At 47.9% G+C, this 18585-nt stretch overlaps 6 protein-coding genes across 6 annotated transcripts; 3 read left to right on the top strand and 3 right to left on the bottom strand.

The window, feature by feature from the left end:
* Positions 1-221: 221 nt before the first annotated feature.
* E1B28_007237 (uncharacterized protein) lies at positions 222-1036 on the bottom strand (the record flags this gene model as incomplete). The annotated part of the gene is made up of 4 exons (XM_043151955.1): positions 222-274; positions 360-483; positions 537-618; positions 711-1036. 4 exons carry the CDS (start codon positions 1034-1036, stop codon positions 222-224), a joined length of 585 nt encoding a protein of 194 aa, XP_043010037.1.
* Positions 1037-3510: 2474 nt separating this feature from the next.
* Positions 3511-5385, top strand: E1B28_007238 (uncharacterized protein). The gene is made up of 5 exons (XM_043151956.1): positions 3511-3812; positions 3870-3933; positions 3992-4263; positions 4333-4381; positions 4441-5385. The coding sequence occupies exons 1-5, from the start codon at positions 3512-3514 to the stop codon at positions 5327-5329; spliced, it is 1575 nt and encodes a 524-aa protein (XP_043010038.1). The 5' UTR covers position 3511; the 3' UTR covers positions 5330-5385.
* A 197-nt stretch (positions 5386-5582) lies between these two features.
* Positions 5583-8235, top strand: E1B28_007239 (uncharacterized protein; the record flags this gene model as incomplete). The annotated part of the gene is made up of 5 exons (XM_043151957.1): positions 5583-6209; positions 6268-6423; positions 6489-7239; positions 7300-7448; positions 7510-8235. 5 exons carry the CDS (start codon positions 5583-5585, stop codon positions 8233-8235), a joined length of 2409 nt encoding a protein of 802 aa, XP_043010039.1.
* A 4030-nt stretch (positions 8236-12265) lies between these two features.
* On the bottom strand, positions 12266-13087 carry E1B28_007240 (uncharacterized protein). Its single transcript, XM_043151958.1, has 3 exons — positions 12847-13087; positions 12651-12796; positions 12266-12594 (listed from the first exon to the last, which is right to left on the bottom strand). The coding sequence occupies exons 1-3, from the start codon at positions 12871-12873 to the stop codon at positions 12549-12551; spliced, it is 219 nt and encodes a 72-aa protein (XP_043010040.1). The 5' UTR covers positions 12874-13087; the 3' UTR covers positions 12266-12548.
* An 899-nt stretch (positions 13088-13986) lies between these two features.
* Positions 13987-14422, top strand: E1B28_007241 (uncharacterized protein; the record flags this gene model as incomplete). The annotated part of the gene is made up of 2 exons (XM_043151959.1): positions 13987-14102; positions 14170-14422. 2 exons carry the CDS (start codon positions 13987-13989, stop codon positions 14420-14422), a joined length of 369 nt encoding a protein of 122 aa, XP_043010041.1.
* A 344-nt stretch (positions 14423-14766) lies between these two features.
* Positions 14767-17872, bottom strand: E1B28_007242 (uncharacterized protein; the record flags this gene model as incomplete). The annotated part of the gene is made up of 4 exons (XM_043151960.1): positions 14767-16001; positions 16053-17479; positions 17533-17711; positions 17768-17872. 4 exons carry the CDS (start codon positions 17870-17872, stop codon positions 14767-14769), a joined length of 2946 nt encoding a protein of 981 aa, XP_043010042.1.
* Between the last annotated feature and the right edge of the window lie 713 nt (positions 17873-18585).

Below are 18585 nucleotides of genomic sequence, written 5' to 3' on the forward strand. Positions count from 1 at the left end.
GTATGAGGACTCGATTGTATAACTGGGGGTATACATACTTAGAAGTACAGGTAAAATGAGGGTAACTAAAGGTACAAATGCAGTGGGAGGGGGGGGGGGGTTGTGGAGTGAACAAATTATGCCAAAAAAGTTTCCGTACTATACATACAAGTATCCAAGGGAAGGGAAGGGAAGAAGGAGGGGGGGGGGCATAGTTGCAGAGCGAAGCGAAAACGTCATTCTCACAGATTATATTGCAGTATATGGCGCATTATCGTCAATGTGGCGAGGATTTCTAAGGGAATATAACGTCATGATAGTAAGCTTCTCGAAGATTTGATAAAAACAAAACAAAGGAAGGCAGCCGTAAAAAAACGTACCTGTCGCAACGTGCACAAAAGGTTCATAGACCGTGAGTGTGTTTCCAGACACATCATACGCTCGTTCATGGGGTGGTTTGAGGTTGAAATGAGCTACGAGGTAGTTCCCTGCAGCTGTCGTGCACTTTGGCGGATTTAAATGGGATATAATAACTGTATGTAGAATGTTAAACTTACCGTCCATTCATGACCAGGCACACTCCTGTGGTTCCATCGGTATTCCACACCATCAGCACCGACAAACTTTCGGGATCTCGATCTAAAAGAAGAAGAAAAGAAGCGCCAAACCGGTGGGGTTCAATTGAGTTGAAAACTGAATAAACCGCCCCCATGGCTAGTAAAGCTACTCACACCCCAAGTATCGACGTCTTCCTCAAATAACTCCCCATAGGAAGCGAAAACGCCTTTGGCCCATGGTTAAACGAAATCCTTCCCAGACTTTCATCTGGTAAGAACTCCAACACAGCGAGAGGATTTTGATGGAATGGCGATATATTCCGGTCACGATGGCGAGATGCGCGTCTTTCCATGTTAAATATCATCGTGATGGGCTTTTGGGGGACTGGTCGGGAAACTCGGTAGAATAGGCGGTCGTACATGTCGTCAAAGTCGGAGAGGGTTAGGGTGCCCGTTCGGTCTTCGAAGATGTACGGGAGAGGTGTTCGTGGTGAGTTCATTGTGAATTACAGCTTGAGGGTGGTTGATGGGGAGAGAGAACTAGATGAGGGGTGGTGAGGACGGAACACGGTAGGGGAAGGAGGCGACAAAGGGATAAGAGGGACTTTGCAAGCGGAGGGAAGAGGATTCAGATTAGCTGCTTTGTTTATATAGTCATGAAGGCAATCTAAGGCGTATGTGCGTGGGTATCTGTCACCATATTTGCTTTCAGGTGATGAGGTTCTTCGCCGATGATACCGTTGAATTGGGATCTAGGAAGAGACTGGGAACTGATCAAAGAACCTGAAGATGAGTAAGCCCCCAACGTCCAGAATTTCAAAGTATAGAGAAAGAAAAAACGTCTCGGCACTCGCGGACCGAGAAAGCCTGATATCTTGATGGAGTATCATGAAGGCCGAACTGGAGCTTGTAAAAACGATAGCTGGCAGAGGAGAGATAAGGATTTATGAGATAAAGACAAGTGATCATCGTCCGCGGTACTGCAACGGTCGGGTCCCCAGCGTAATTTGAATTTTGGATTTTCCTGAAAATCATCCTCCCTTGGAGTCGGGGTGAAACTCAATAAGCACTCTGAGTTGAGCGGAAAACGCCACGAGCGCAAGTCGAGGCACGTTTCCCCAGAGAGTAGCACCGATAACGAAAGGGTAGAACGGCGTTGTCGATCCGCATCAGCACAGATAAGGAGTGTGGAGTAACGTTCGAATCTAGACTTTTCAATCTTGTAATCAGTGCAGAATCCTATAACGGAAAGAAAGCGCGCGAGAAGGACTACCTTACGACTGTCTCCTATTTCACAAGAGATTGTGCAAGACGTTTGCTGATAAGGAACGATAACGAGCACGAATGAGCGTATTCCCCCTGCGGGGGAACTGTCCTGATATCAACTAGCATCAACTAGTAGCCCTTCTTGGGGACAAGAACTCGGCGAGCTGATAGAACATCATCTGCGGGTTGTTGCAGCGTGCAAGAACGGCCATCCACCCGAAGGTGGATGCAGTTGTCAGGTGACCTGGGAAAGCCAGGTATGTGAAGAGATATAATGTGAAAAGATATGATCACGCAGCTGACACGCGCAAAGGGCATTAGAAGTCAAGGCATAGATGTATGTCATCGTCTCCAGCGTGGGGGCAGAAATTCTGAAAATACCGTTGTCCACTCGGGTTCAATGTGTGTGAACGCTCGCTGAGATGAGCAGCTGTTCACAACAATGACATCTACGCATTTGAATTCCCATGTCCCGCTGACACGCGCGAAGGGCATTAGAAGACATAAAAGAGCACGAAAACATAGATATAAGTCATCGTGGGGTAAAAATTCTGAAAATACTTGGGACTCGAGTTCACTTTGTTGTGAACGCTAGATCGAAGGCAGTAGATGTCAAGTTCCTTGAGATGAGCAGCTGTTCACAAACAAGGAACCCCCTCATGACTTGGCCGTTTCAGAGTTTGTAACCTCGGGAGCTAGTGTTCATAAGCAGCTTGGCTTGAAAAGGAAAGTTCTTGCTCAGCACTGAGACCGGCGACCTAGTGGACTTGTTGTACCTCGACAGTTTCAAGCTAACGTCAGGATGGAAAGGCACCAAACGAGGAACGACGACATGGCCATCTTTGAAAGCTTGGACGTTCCAATAAAAAACCTGTACGGCCGATGGGCGAAGGGCCAACCTGAAAGCTATGCATCAGGTGCGGCCGTGTCTAGAGCTGTTCCATGTGAATCGCATGGTTGAACGTCTCTTGAAGAGTGTCATTGTCCGAGGTACGACCAGATCACGGATAATTAGGATAATTTTATCTTTTGAAGAGAGGGCGCACCTCCCTGGTCGTTGAGTCCGCTCGTAATGAGATCTTGTGAGTTGCCGCGTGAACATTCTCACGCCTCTTGTCGACTGTTCTGAATCTTCCTACGCCGCAGATCAACCTGCATGTACCTTCAACTTACTGACTAGCAGATGTACCCCAGATTCTACTGGACCAGGAAAGGCAAAAAAGCAACTTACTGTATTGGGCGAAAGAGCCCCCTTTTCTTCAATTCATCCTGCCATCTAGCTCCACCTCCATCCGTATTTGCAGGACCCTTCTGCCGACTAGCTCCACAACACACGTTGGCAGTGTTACCCGCCTTCCAACTCTATCGTTTGCTCCCCGCCTGCACCTCCTCTGCGACGAGCAACGTAAAGATGACGACAACGGTACCACTTCAAATTTATTCCTGACATGCCATATCATGGTCCACCTTGGACCTATTTCGCCTGTTTCTTATCGATCTTTAACTCCGGCGCTCGATAATACTTCCGAACTTGCCGTCGAAAAATGTCAGAAAAAAGCATCTCGTATTGCCATTTGCCCCCAATCATACCGGCTTTCCTGTAGTCAGTGACGCAATAGGAAACCTCGTTTCTGAGGTCTCGGCATGGCCCCCCGCCTATAAATACGACGTCACAACTTTGCCTTTTGCTCATCTTCATAACCACTACCATGAACACTCAACAAACCAAACCCCTCGCTCTCCAATTCGGCGCAGGCAACATTGGCCGCGGTTTTATCGGCGCAGTTCTCTCCCAAGCTGGCCTACGCGTCGTCTTTGCCGACGTCCAAGAGAAGATTATCAACGCCCTCAACGAAGAGCGCAAGTACAACGTTCACATCCTGGGTGAAGAAGGGGAGAACAAGATTGAAACAATCGAGGATGTCGCCGCAATCAACTCTACGGACATGAAGGCCATCGAGGACCTGGCAAAGCAGCCTTTAACCATCGTCACCACAGCTGTCGGACCTGGTAAACTTCTCCTTCGCTGCTTCATGTAACAATCGTTGACAGAACCTATTCTTACAGGTGTTTTACCACGTCTCGGGAAAGCCATGGCCACCATCATTCGCACACGAAAAGCAAATAACATGCAAGTTTTCTTTTTTTCCCAAGGCTCGCACATATATATTGAACCAACTGCCTTGTAGGAGCCCGATAAACTTTGTTGCATGTGAAAACCTTCAAAACGCATCTGGGAAACTTCGTGAAACCGTCTACAAGGAGCTTTCCGATGACGAAAAGAAGTATGCTGACGAGAATATCGGTTTTGCCGTCTGCTCCGTTGACCGAATCGTCCCACCCTTCGAGTCAGATTCAGGAAGCATCCTCGATGTGGGAGTCGAACCTTTCTTCGAGTGGAACGTCGAGGCCAAGAGCCTCAAGAAAACTGATCCGCAATGTGATATCGAGGGAATGAAGAGTATGTCGATATGTTGCCTTGTTATTATTAATTTTTTCAATGACATCATCTTATTTTTTTTTTAAATAGCCGTCGATAACCTCGAAGCATACGTCCAGCGGAAACTCTTTACACTAAAGTAACGTTACATTCCTATCTACCCGGTCATTCCATAATAACCCCGCTATGTATGTTCAGCTGTGGTCACGCAACAACCGCCTTCCTCGGAGCACTCCCTCGCACCTCCCCGTGTTCATCCCAATCCAAACTCCGGACATATTCCACCTCCAGCAACGGTACCGGCACCGAACCATCCACACCCGTCGTGCCCAGCCACCCAACCATCCTCTCTGCCATCTCCAAACCACCCATCTACTCCATTGTCACCCGTGCCTTACACGAATCAGGTCAAGCCCTCATCCGTAAACATGGTTTCACCCAAGAAGAACATGACAAATACATCAAAGCCATCCTCGACCGATTCCGAAACCCAAATATGCATGACGAAGTAGCGAGAGTGGGACGAGAACCGTTGAGAAAGTTGAAACGGGGGGACCGCTTTTTGGGCCCTATTGAGATGTGTAGAGAGTTTGAGCTGGAGAGGGATGCTTTGCTTGTGGGTGTCGCGAGCGCTCTTTTGTTTCATCCTAGAAAGAGTACGAGGAGAAAGTCGAGTGCGGGGTCGGGAGCAGCAGCGAGTCTTCCGGGTTCTCGGAGGGGGAGTAACGTGGTTGCTGGTGGTAGTCCTAGGAAGGGGTCTTTCCCGGGACTCAATGGTGGAGCGTTGACCCCGTTGGCGCAGCTCCGGTCCAGTTTACAAAAGGCTAAACTAGAACAGAACGAGGAGTCTGTGATTGTGGAAGATGATTACTATGAATACGAGTATGAGGACGAGCCTGCTGATCCTCAGGCACAGGAGGTGAGCGAGAAGATTGCCGAAAAGGGGTTGGTGCCTGTCATTCTCGAGTTGACGGGATGGCCTGAAGACGATGTGGATGTTGGAAAGATCGTTTGGGCGTATGAGACGTTGAAGGCTCAAGGGGTCGAGGCTGTTGACAAGGCCATGAAGAAAGGACTGAAGAATTAGATTGATTGGACTATTTGTTACTTTTTATGCAGATGTCAATTTCACTTCGTACAAATCCAATCTAGCAGGCATACGGTCAGTAGTTGCCTGACGGAGAACTTTGTTTATCAGGTACTTGTGGTAGCGTAAGCAGTTGGAGGGTTCGAAAGTGGGGATGACATACCGACATCGATGACCGCCTGCAGCTTAGTGATACGAACAGTACACCCATGGCCCCTATCTCCTCCAATGTTAGTCTTGTTAACAGACTCGCATGGCAAACCACTCTACGCCAGGTCCCAGTGCCCCAGGTCCGCGAGGGGCTAAGAGAAAGCCCGCTTCTTCCTCGTCTCGAGAGTCGCTCAACATCAGCACGTGGCCGACGCAGACCAGGCTCGGCGATGACGCTCGCGAAGAAATCGTGAACAAGTACAATTGCATTCCCGAAAAGTCTGTGGCAGATTTTCTCTCTGACCATGTTCCCCGTTTCCCCGTGGCAGTTCTCGAAGATGTTATGGCCCAGTTGAAGAAGCAGACAAAGTTGCCTAGTAGCACGAAATTTGCTGGCGATGCTCAACGTTGTACCCCACTCATGCCGGCTGGAACTGTATATGGTTATAATTCGAAATCGCGAGCGAAAAAGCCTCGAGCGTTCTGTCACCTTTACGACCTTATCAGGGCTATTCTTGAGCTTGCAGCTCAAATCAATGGCCGCACTTGGGTTGCCCATAGTTCCAAACAACAGCACCTTCCCGGCGAGAGAGTCAAGCCAAACTCTTCATGCCCTGATTCCTTTCTCTACCTGATTCCAAACTTGAGGCTCCTGGAAGAGATGGGATGGGAACAGCTTCTTTGCGTTGGCGAGGTAAAGAACAAAAAGAGTGAGCAGGACGAGCAGGACGTAGGTCTCCTCGGTCTCTCTGATTTTCTGCGTGCCTACTAATTGGTTGTTGTTGCAGAACTGGGTCAAGGTGGTTTGGGGAATGCACCATATTATGCGGAACGACCCGTGCCGGCTCTTCACATTCGGATATACCCTAGAAGACGACCAAGCGAGGCTTTGGTATCATTCGCGGTCTAGTGTTGTTGTATCAGAGCCGTTCAATTGGATTGAGGTGAGTTGTCGTAAACGATTGCTAACCCCAGCATATACTCAAGGCTCTGTGGTTCGTTGATCCAGGACCCAAAACCATTCATCACATTTATTCTTGCGTTGGCATTGACCAACAACCACTCTCCCGTCAAACCAGACTCTGCTGCGCCAGTTCCCCCACGCGCTAAAGCAAACGAGCTCCCTACTCTGTACGAACAACACTCCGATTACCTAGAGCGAATTGGTATCGATTCTACGATGAAGAGGGTGCTGGTGAGAGACGGTATCCAGTACGAAATCACTGTGAAGGGGCCGGTGGACGGGAAGGAAGGCATACAGACGTTGGTTTTCGTCACAAAGGAGGTCCTGTGTGATTTCAAAGTCGACAACGGAACAGGCCGCGCCACCCGCGTTTGGCTGGTTCACGATAAGGATGGTGGCGAGTCCGTCGAATACGTCTTGAAGGATGTATGGCTGGAACACGGAGCTGTGGTAGAAGGGGATAGCCTCACACATCTCGCAAATCTAGTCAAGGTCGACGAGCGCCAGCATTCCGTGCCAGTGAAACAATGGTACCGTGATCATCTGTTGCATATGCATACCCATGAGGAACTCGGACAGAATGTGCTCGGTGTACGCGGCAAACACAGTTGCATTCACCTTCTCCCCGCCAGGGCCATCCATTCCGGCTCTCAAAGGGCGAACTTCCATGGTAGCCACGAGTTTGACGAACCAGATCGTTTTCACTATAGGATCGTCTTGCAGGGTGCGATGAAACCATTGGAGTTGGTTCGTTGTCGGAGGACATGCTCCAAGGTAGTCATTGGGATTTTCCGAGGTTTGTTCTGTTATCTCTCTCTGTTCGTTCATTTTTCACCTATCAGCTCTTTGTTCTCAGCGTGTTGGGTACTATGGATTTACGGAATGGTTCATCGTGATGTTAGTAGTTGGAACGCCTTTTGGGATCCCAAATTATCAACTGGGCGGCTCGGAGACTTTGACTACCTTGTTGAGTATGCTGGAACTGAGACGGGCAGGACCAGAACTGTACGTGATGCGGGCCTTTTCATGCAATTAACATTCACTAGTAGAACATCGCGACTCACAGGGCACTCCTCACTTCTGGTCAGTGGAGGTTGAAGCACAGTACTACCTGTATGGTGACCCCGAAGACTGTGATAACAGTGATTCCGAATCCCTGGACATCCCCGTTTTCAAACACAATCTTCTCCATGACCTCGAATCCGTCTTCTGGGTCAGCTTATGGACCGTCCTATACCTTGTTGACAGTGATGCTAGCCAGGACAATCACGGGAAGGCCAAACAAGTCTTGAACGAGGAACAACGAAAACTCTACCAACGGATCTTCCCGGACGGCGAACCAGTTGGTGTGCATCAAGCCCGTCGCTGCTTTATCGGTGTAAATACTATCCAAGGTCGCTGCCAACGCAGGAAACTACGGAAATATGCAAGTCAGATGCCCGAGAAAACTTGTGAATTGATCGATTTCCACTTTGGAAGGCTCCGTCGTGTCCTTGTATCTCACTTTCGGAAGGTGGAAAAGGACTTGGTTCCTAATGCCTTCATCCCTTTCGAGAATCCTGTATTCGAAGGCGCGCTTAACACGCTGGGGAAATTACTCGAGGAAGTTGCCTCGAAATTGGATGATTCCGAGTATCCGGTTTCGCCACTCTCGGAACACCAGTTCGTGCTCGAACGCGAGCTTGCGCCGTTGTTAAATCCTGAAGACGCCCTCGCGCCAGCTGCTGGACCCTCAAAACCCTCCAAAAAGCCAAAGAACCCTCGAAAACACGGCGGCGGGGAAAGTAAATGAAGGACATGAAGGTTGTGCAGAGGGAAACAGTGTCTTTGGGCATTTTGTGGGAGTCTCTAACATTGTGCAAGTCCAATTTCATTACTAGCAAGCAAGCATAAAGGACAAAAACATGTAACCCATATAGTGTAGCATACAAACAAAAAAGAGTCATTGGAAAAGAAATCGAACCACCACAAACCGAACCAAAGCCAACGATATCAAAGAACAGGTAGGTGTAAAGGTAGTCGGAAACAAAAGAACGGAGACGGTGCCGCGCCAATCACAATCCTTAGAATGTAAGGAAAGGGGGGGCAACAAGGGGGAGGCAGCAAAAGAAAGACGACATAGTAGCCATCAATCAATTTTAAGAAAAACTCAACGCACGCAACTCTCAAAAGGACAAGAAGGGAAAAAAATCCCTCATGTGCAATCGACCCCAAAGGGATCACGGCATAGTCGAACGGTAGTAGGAGATTACTGAACCGGTCGCCCCAATATCCCCTTACGCCTACCGAGAAGGGAAGAAGGGGGAGGGTTTGACCTACAAGGTGTGGCTGTAGCTGAACCCCCCAAAGAGAGGGGAAGAGCCAGCTAAAAAGGCGAAGGAGGTGCCAGAACAGGAATAGAAAGAACAACGGGGGGCACGAGTAACATGAACGGGAGGAAGTGGAACCGTCCTCCTGAGAGTACTCCCGTGCCTTTAAATCCCCTACGGCAACATCATCCTCCGCCCAAGGGTGTGTTGGACTAGCGGGAGGGTGGTACGCATGTCGAAAGCTCGCGCATCAACGTATAATGTGCCTCAAGCAACAATATGCGAAGCGTTTCGTTGATTTGAAAGGCGTCTTGTCCTCTAAAGCAACCCGCACGTCAACGGTAAACAAAAATATAGGAAAAGCACACTCACCAACAGCTCCAAATCCTCTGTCAAATACGCAACAGGCAATAGTCTGAGCGACGAAACCACCACTACAATTCTCACTACAGCCAGAGCTTCCTTTCAATCTCAATACTCTCGGCTTCTGGCCTCCCTTCTTGCATCTTGGAGGTAACCGGCGCAGCCAAGTTACCAACTCTTACTCAGAGTTTCCTCAATGAGCCAGAGAGGGTCACTAGGCGTTCGCTGCCAGGCATAACCCCTTGATTTAGAAGTCACAGTCGAAGAAAGTCGAAGAGGAGATTTAGTCGGTAGCTACTATAGCTAGCAGAAGAAGAGGATGGATAGACATGAGGATGAGCAGGAGGTCGAAGATTCGCCTTTCGAGTCGGACACCCGAGTAGATGATGTAGAATTTATCACGTTCAGAGCCTTTGAACTGGCACTGAAACACACCATATATTTGGCAATCGGCTGGATTCGAGAGCGATCAAATTGACAAATGAGTATTGAAATATTGAAGTCGCAACGAAAGGGTTGAAAAACATACTGTAATTTGTAAAATTCTTGGGTGAGGCCAATCATCTTGCGGGGGTGGTCGTTAGTGGCGTCTGAGCTGAATCGATCTTTACGTTTTTGCGGAGTTGATTGCTGGTCGCAAGGGCCAAGCGGGGCTGCAAAAAAAAGAGAGTGTGCTAAAACACGGCCTCAATAGAGAGAACCGGAATTGCACTCCTTCTGAGGCGTCTCCAAAGTGGCAAGCTGCACAGTGGTCGTCAGTGTTGGCTCTTCGATTACAAACGGTAACAACTCACGTAGGGTTTGGACGATTCGTTTCTTGAAGAAGAAAAAAAGGCTTTGTGGTGAAGAAGAGATATAATGGAAACCGACAGCAGAGCCGGGTTGCTAGTAAATAAGATAAAGAAGAAAAAATAGGTCCATGGGTGGAAAAGAAAGAAGGAGCGGACGGGTTACACAATGACGACAGTGGAACGAAAGGCTTGTTATAAGCTCTGCGGTTCAGTAACAATCAAACATCCCAAGTTCCTCGCAGACGTCATCCATTCCTTCATGATGGAGTTTCCTCAGATGACTGCCTTGACAATGTATGCCTGTCAAGCGAGGGTACAGACGATTATTCCTCAGTTGATGTGACATTGACGTGACATTGACGTAGGTGCCTTGATCGGAGCCACAGGTTAAGTCAAGGATAAGCCTGATCACGAGGGTAGGTAGTAGCCAATAATGGACATAGCATTGCTAAGTACTTACGAGCAAGATCACGAGGGTAATAACTAACTGTTCTGTCTTTAAAATTGAACCTGGTAAACACGCTGCATATCTGGAGAAAGGAAAGAAGATATTGAAGAAATTTACCCTGATTCGTCGTCAATTTGTCGTACATGGTGGTGGTTGTTCAAGTTACAATAGTGGCTGTGCGAACTGTACTGGTATAATTCATGCCGTAATACCTGTGTGGGAAAGGTTAAAAAATTGGAATCATAAGGCTACCATGATAAGTCTCTGTGCAGGTAGTGGTAGGGTTAGACCCAGACATATTATTGAGTAAATTCTTACATCGTAATGCCACGTGAAGTACCCAAAACACAAGGAATAGACTTGAGAGTGGCTGTATGATTCATGCTGATTTCCACATGTGACTTGAGGGTGGCTGTGCGAACCGTACTGGTACGATTCGTGCCGTAATGTATTGATTACCTGCAACTTCCCTCTTTGTGAAGCATCAATACAATTCCATAGATAATCCAGAAAACATTGACTTGTATATACAACAAGATGAGTTTCGCTGCTGCCTTTTCTCTATTAACGGTGGCAGAGAAAAACCCTTGTTGACGATTAATTATTAATTATTTAAAAGTAATTAAGCGATATTAATCATTTGTCTGATTAATGGTAAATTAATTGTGCTTCAAAAGGGTTTATCGATTTATTTTCAGCCTCTGTAAATAAATATGAAATAAATCACCATATTTGGGTCATTTTTGACTTGTTTCGAAGATGTCATACTGTCAACGTCACGTCAACTGAGGAATAATCGTCAGTGGACTCCTGTCAAGCTCAATGAAAGTAAAGCGTTGAGCTCCTAAGAATGGATGACGTATTCCAAGTAAACTGCCGAGCTTAGCCGATCACACCGGATCCGTTCCGGCTAGCGGAATTCAAAAAATGACCCCGTTCTAATATGTGCCGAGATATTGTCATTACAGCCGTTTGCATAGAGGTTGACTGATCAACCATGTAGTTTATATAGAAATCTAAACAATTTGGTGTCCTTAGTCCTCCCGGGCCTCCCGGATGTATTTGTGTCGTACTCTCCTGCCGGCCTTCGACGCCGATTGACGCCGTTTACCCTGGCGCTGCTCCGCTCCTACTGGGAAGGTCCGGAAAGGACACCGGACTAGTACTGATAAGGTATGTGTCAATGTCGTTGGTTTCTATATAAAACAGATGACAAGTCTCAAGCTTTATGCAAACGGCTGTAAGCAGCCCCCGTGCGGGCGCACATTGTTCAGTGTTCTCACCGACGCATACAGCACGGTCGTCGGCAATGATTGTACGCCCCTCTAGATCTGAAAGTGAAAATCTACACAAACATCCGATGCGGCAGGCGTGGGAAATGACAGGAGCAAAAACGTGCACCAGTTAGCCAATCAGAATGCAGCTGCTTTGTCTTCGGACAAACGGAATTATTTTTGAACTCCGGATAAACCTTATCGGCCTCGTCGGACTCTACCATAGCCTCACGAAAACACACAACCGCCTTGCAACCGCCTCTAATTTCTTTTCGAAGCTTCGTGGTTCCGATTCACCCCAAAAAGTTTACCTTTCCATCACATGGGCTTCGATCGCGAGAAATGTGGGGTACTGCGCGTCTCATCGGTAACAACAGACACTGATCTGGATCTTCACCTCATTCTGCCGACAAACAACACCTTGAGTTAACCGAATCGCGACGAAATGGAAGATTCCGTCCATGGAAGGTTTCAGTTTCACTCCGAGTTTCAATTCATAAGAAGGTGACCCCAAATTCCAGCCCCTAGCTGTCCTTCTTACACATCTGCGTCTCTCCAATATACCCGATGTCCGATCATATGCGATTCTCCTGGTCTGGCCACGCTGTGAGGGACCCGTTTCTCACAAATGTGGACTGCTCTTGAACGTTGAACCGTTAATTCAATCAATATACGATTCTAGATCTACGAAGACCCGTGTACGTCGGTAAGGTAAAGAGACACGGTCGAGGTAAGTTAGGATAGATGGGGGATTATACAACATGATATAATATTACAGCACACTACGAAATACGAAGAAAGCGAGTATAATAAAAATGTGGTGATACATACATGTATGTGACGAACGAAAACGTAAACTTAACGACAGCGAAAGGGGAGTCATGGCGTGGGGACGTTAGGGAAGCGACGTGATGAATTCTTTACTCCCCACTGATTCGTGTGGAGAAAGCTTGTACGATACGTTGCCTGTAGAGTGTTTTAGCGAACAGGCTTTCAACGTCAACCCCCGAGCAGAAACTCACAAAGTCTCTCTTCCTTGAACAATCTCAGGTGGGTATTGTCTATTGCCGTTATTCAGGTTCTCCACCGAGGACAATGGTGGTGAACGAGAATCCGCTTGGTTCACGCGCGAGCTTTTCATATCAGAAGCGAGCACTGCTGATGAATTCTGGGGACGAAAGTCAGTAACCTTTCTAACTTGGTATGGAACAAACGCACGTTTCGTAGCATCAATGGTTGGGACATTTTATGGCGTCTGTTTAGAAACTTTGAATTGGGTTCTGGAAAGGATGGGCTCAGATGCGGAAAGGCTGTGATGAGGTTAAGGAAAGAAACTGACAACACCTGAAGCGCGTTTATAACACGCAATTATTTTATCTAAGGAGTGTATCATCAGTGTCATCATGTAGTAGAGTCAGGGATGACGATAGTAACCTACCCTGAGAGAGGAAAGGATCCAGGTGGAGTTGGGTCTATAACGACGGGAGTGGGTACGTTTATATATCCCGTCAGGAATAGCAGGCGGTACACAATTCTTCGAAGAGAGCGAACCGCCCGACAGCAAGAATGCCCGAAGCGCCCACCAATGAACGTGTGTCACGGCTTACGTATACATCCGGAGTTCAAGCCCAGAGTCAACTTTAGGGACAAGGCTTCATAAAGTTCTAGAGCCAGATCCTATTTTCAATCACCCGAAAGGTCAACAACGCGGCCGTGCAGAACAGGGTACGAGCGTAAAACGATAGGAGCGGGTTACACATTCCATTTGAGACGCTAGACAATACGGAGAAAAGCGTCAATAACGAGGTAGAATTTGGGTGAATTGGAGGATAGCGCGACTCATAACACGGTGAGTCTCTTGCACCGCGATCCGCCCACTGGCTTGCGTCGGGAAACACCCGTTGACCCCTGCTCTCTGGATTTCCGGTCCGGTCTTCTAAATTTTGATACATCCAGGATGAGGATTGCTGTGCGCCTTGTTCTTCTTCAAGCAAATTGCGATGTTATCGAAAAGTAGGTAACTGATGAAATCGCGGAAGGAGACTAAGCTAATCAGGCGCGCATCTCGCGCCGCTGTTCTCGACCACATCCACAGAGCGCTTCTTGTTCTAGTTTTTTGCTTTGGTTTCGCTCACTCTGGCTTTTCAAAAAAAAACACCGCTCAAATGACCTCTCGGGCCCTCAAATCTTCGAGGACGTAATCTATACCACACGACATCGAACGCTTTGACTCTGAGCTTCTTGCTGTCAAAGGATCATGTGGAAGATAATTTATAAACTCCCTCTTCGCTAGCGCTATCCCATCGCTTTCCCTAGTGCCCTTTTCCCGCTCGAATCGTATATTACCGATACCGACCCATGTCCTTGCCGTTCAACCTCTCCTACATCATCCTCACTCCCAGACATGTGGCACTACCCGGTCAAAAAGTAGCGCCTGGAGCCGGAGCTTCCCCAAGGAAAAAGAGGTCGACAGTGTAATGATTTCCGGTTCAGCTTCTCATCGGTTGTTTTGTCTAAAATGATCGGTTCCGTGTTTTGTAGGAGCCCAGGAAGATGGTTGGGTCGACTCGTTATGAAGACCAGATCTTTTCGATACCGCAAATACAAATACTCCACAAACCCTGTCACCAAACCGCTCTTGGAGCCTCATGCACATGACGCAGACGTAGTAGACGACTTTCTGATGGGAGGCTGCAACGAAACTCCAATACGAGATGTTCATGACCTTGACAAGACAGATGACAGCGGAGACCCGAATGCGACAGTGGGAACGGCGGTGCAGGTGGGATCTTGAATGTGAGTTGAACCCCAACTTGAAACTATTCCTGGATGGTTGTGTGACATCACTTCCCGTTGATCCTGGTTCATTTTTGCGGTAAGATACCCACCCCCGATTGCAAGACTTTTCCAGACCCCAGCCAAGCTTTGATGAGGAAAGGTCTTCATTTCTCTTACGTCGAGACGTGTTATGTTCTTGCCCGCACAGTATACCCACTCCTTACATGTCCAAAGATTGAGAATTTACATTACTTCCTGCTCAATTATATTCAAAAACCAATGAATAATCGTAAGCAGCATGGAATGGAATGAAAAACAAAATATGAGGGTAAAATCCGTGTGGATAGGTCCTTCGGAAGATTAAGTGAAGCCGCCCGTCTCGACAACCTCTCCATTTCCACCAGTGAACATCGCCTTCAAAGTCATATCGTTCCTCTTTTGCCTAACTCGTTCAACCTCTTCCGCTCCTCCTGTCATCTTCAACTTCTTCTGGCTCACGAAATCCGTCAGCTCCTGTTGAAGCTCATCCGACCGACTAGCAAGTTCCTTCTGCCTGTTCCTCTCATTCGCCTCAATAGCCTTCAACCTCTTGTCCCCATCCACATTCATACCTTTGATCCCTAACATCACAGTACCCAACCCTCCATGGCCTTCTTCCGGTGGCGGAGGTCGAAACCCTTTCCCATTAACTCTCTTCCCCGACCCAGTCCCCCTCAAATTAATCACCTGTTCCACATGTCCAAACACGTCCGCTACAGCCTTGTAATCCTCAATCAAATCGGCCAGGAACTCCTCTTGGTGCGTCATGAAATGCTGTTCATCCACAATATTTGCCAGCTCCTCTGCCCATGTCTTCTTCCACATCGGCATAATCGTGTTCACATGTTCCTTCAAGCTCTCCAACTCTGCGTTCACGGAATTCATATCCTTCTGGATAGTCTTGAGATACATAGCCTTAGGACTAATATGCCGCTTCAGCACGTCGTTTTTGAGGCTTTCAACGGTATCTTGCAACTTTTCGACCTCCGTCAACACATTCTGCGTCCTCGAATCCAATTTTTGCTTCCCAGAATCGATAAACGCACGTGCACCACCCACTTGTGAATTGGCAAGTTGTTTAACGGACTGCGTTTGTCCTCGTAGAGTATTGAGAGATTCCTTTGTCTGCTTCATAAATTCGCTATAAAGTTGCCGCATGATACCGAGGTCGCGTCGCAGATTCTGGACTTCGTCGAACTGAATCTTCAGATCGGAGACTACCCGGGTAGAGTAGTCTGAAAGAACTGAGCCACCTGTCATTTGCGGTTGAAGTCCCCCTGTTAATTGAGGCTGTTGAGGGGCTGCTGACGGCGGAATGGCTGATGGTGCGAAGCCATTGTTCATTACATATTTGGAAAGACGTCGGGCAACGGACTGGAACTGTCTATCTGTAGGTCGAGTTGGCGCTGGCGTATTTTCGGTGTGAGGTGAGGGTATGATAGGTGAAAGATGGATTGATTGTCGTTGGTTGTTGGCGACTGCATTCTTCAGCTCCCTGAGATCTTTAGAAAGACCCAATATCTGGGAGTCGATATGTTGCTTGATTTGATCAAGAGCTATACGGGAATGATCAATTTGAGTGCGTGGTGCAGAATTGGAGAACTTACGTTCGATATTCAAAGAAAGCAGACAACTCTGTTTTACCTCACCCATATCTTCGAGCTCATATTGCACCCCACTCGAGGGGTCCCGTATGTATATCGCAGGAAACTTCTCCAGTCCAGGGTTGTACGAGAACTTATCGACGAATAGTATCCTCAACGACGACATGGTCAACCCAGTGTCGACGGCAACTTTCTTCACTTCTCTGCCCAACTGCAAAAACACGGTAATCTTCCCGTCGGTCGCATGAATTGGATCAGGAAGAGGTCTTGGTTTCAACTCCGGTTCTGTTGAAGAAAATGGCGGCTCAGGACTGACGGGTGGTGGTTCCGGAGTTCGTGCAGGGTTTGTAGGAAGAGGTGGCACAGGTGGAGGTCGATTCTCAGGTGTTTCAGTACGACTCCGTGAGCGGGAATCATCCCTTCCTTTGTGGTTGGGTAACGGGTCTTCCTCATCCACCTCCTCCGTAACAGCATCCAGCTCTTCGGGTGTCAGAGCCGAGCCGACGGGCATTGGCTTCCTGCTGATCTGTCGGTCGGTTCGATCTCTACCTACGCCGCCCGTAATTTTCGAGATATTGTATGTAGAGAATCGTTTGGACGCCCTACGTTCCAGGGTCTCGCTTCTCTTCAGGGCAGCTAATGAATTGGCCATAGCTGGGACTTGTGATGTATGGATTGGTGGAGTATCCAATTGAGCATCCGGTGGTGGTATCTCTGAACCAGGCGTTTCTGGGGGGCTGGATGCTTCATTATGCTGCTGCGCACGTGTTGGATCTGGACTTGAGGGCTCGACAACGACACTGGGTGGAGGAACTGATTTATCTACTAAAGAGTAACGTTTGACGCTGGCCGGCACAGCGGATGACGCACCGAAACCGTCGAGGGATGTGCTGGTTGGAAGGGGTGGGGAGTAAGGGTGAGCCGTATTTTGGTCAACGGATGACGGAGTAGACGCGTGCTTGCGGTCGTACGGATTTGGGAATTCGCTTGGAGTGTCTTCTGGTAGCTCAGGAAGATCCTGATTGGGCTGTGACGCGAGGCGCGGTGAAAAGCCACCGATGAATGGGTCAACCGTCGGAGCACTCGTAGAGGATCCAGTTTCGCGTCGTCTTGAATGAGTACTTCCACGTGTTCCTACTCTTTCATCATCACCTCCACTGCTCCGAGAATGTTGGCCTCGTTGAGAATCGCCCCTGGAGGAGCGTGATAATCTGCTACTGTCTGACCTCTGATGACCCAAATCTGAACGATGCTTGTGATCCGACACCATCCGCCGATAAAGCGCCTGTTTACCTCGAAGACCTTGCAGAAGGTTGGTGATAATACCTCTGACGGTGGGTAGATAGAGGTCGAGATTCTCGACCGTAGCATCTTCTGAAAGACATTGTTCTAAAACTTGCCGAAGCTCATCTGGAACTGTCATGAGTTCGCTACAAAAATAAATTTAGCCCGCAAAAATATAATGACAATAACAATAACGCACCTCATGTCAATGTTGAATGCACCAAAGGCCGCTACAGCAGCGTTGAAGTTATTTCCGAGTTGCACATAGACATCGCTGACTTGATTCTCGTCCATCTTGAGATTGCTCCATTCTGTCAATGCTTCGAGTAGCTTTTTTATTGACACCAAGAGTCGTGTAACAGCTGATTCTACAGCAGGCTGGGGTAGAATAAACGGTGAACTTTGAGGCGTCTAATGGCGATGGGAAGACGTACATTCGTCCCAGCTTTACTACGTTCACTCCTACTTGATTCGCGTTGCCTTGTACCCGATGAGGAGCTTCCTGCATTACTTGAAGATGCAACCGACCTGGAAGACATGAGATCAAGAAGTAGAAAACCAATAATTAATGTTCCGGGAGCGTGACATCAGTCTAAAGTGTGACAATACTCGTGGCTGTGCAGCGCTTTGCATTCGTCACAGTCACAAATGTAATCATTTCTCACACGTTTGTAGAAACTCACCGGTTACCGGTTTCAAATTCGGTTCAAATTACAACCTGCAGCGCAGTTTCCACTCAGACCAGGACTACGTTAGCACGCACTCTGATGCCACTGGACAGCTCAGTATAATACTCCTATTTACTGTGGATCATCAAGTCAACACCGACAGCATCACATGCAACCACAAGCTTGTTGTCGCCGAACTGCACGTATGGTGATGAAGTCTTCGTTGACGATCCCATTTCCTCGATCTGAAGTGCTTTTTCTTTATTGATGATGGAAAATCTCTAACGCGCTCTCTTGCAAAGATGAGCACGAAATGAAATGAAGTGGCAGAAACTCGCCTTCTTGTTTTGGCCGCTCTGCTCAATGGCGTAGGTCAAAATCCACTTTTTCTTGAGCGCTTGGTAGAAGGAAGCAATGTCGAGATCATTCGAGCCAGGGATTCTTTATCAACGAATGATTGTCACTCAACACATAATAATTTATATTCTACAGAGCTCTGATAGTACACCAGTCGTAACAAATACGCCTAAATCAATTGTCCCTCCTGATCGGCTATGTACATACTTTAAGACGTTGAATATCGA

This window comes from Marasmius oreades, chromosome 4, assembly GCF_018924745.1.
Source record: "Marasmius oreades isolate 03SP1 chromosome 4, whole genome shotgun sequence".
Lineage (NCBI taxonomy): Eukaryota > Fungi > Basidiomycota > Agaricomycetes > Agaricales > Marasmiaceae > Marasmius > Marasmius oreades.

Bases quoted from the DNA above. Each gene is read 5' to 3' on its own strand.
- E1B28_007238 (XM_043151956.1), top strand. From the start codon at position 3,512: ATGAACACTCAACAAACCAAACCCCTCGCTCTCCAATTCGGCGCAGGC. The intron at 3,934-3,991 runs GCAAGTTTTCTT...ACTGCCTTGTAG, and splicing joins ACACGAAAAGCAAATAACAT to GAGCCCGATAAACTTTGTTG. The intron at 4,382-4,440 runs GTAACGTTACAT...ATGTATGTTCAG, and splicing joins CGGAAACTCTTTACACTAAA to CTGTGGTCACGCAACAACCG.
- E1B28_007240 (XM_043151958.1), bottom strand. From the start codon at position 12,873: ATGTCCCAACCATTGATGCTACGAAAC. The intron at 12,797-12,846 runs GTGCGTTTGTTC...TTTCGTCCCCAG, and splicing joins AACCATTGATGCTACGAAAC to AATTCATCAGCAGTGCTCGC. The intron at 12,595-12,650 runs GTGAGTTTCTGC...AACACTCTACAG, and splicing joins GTTCAAGGAAGAGAGACTTT to GCAACGTATCGTACAAGCTT.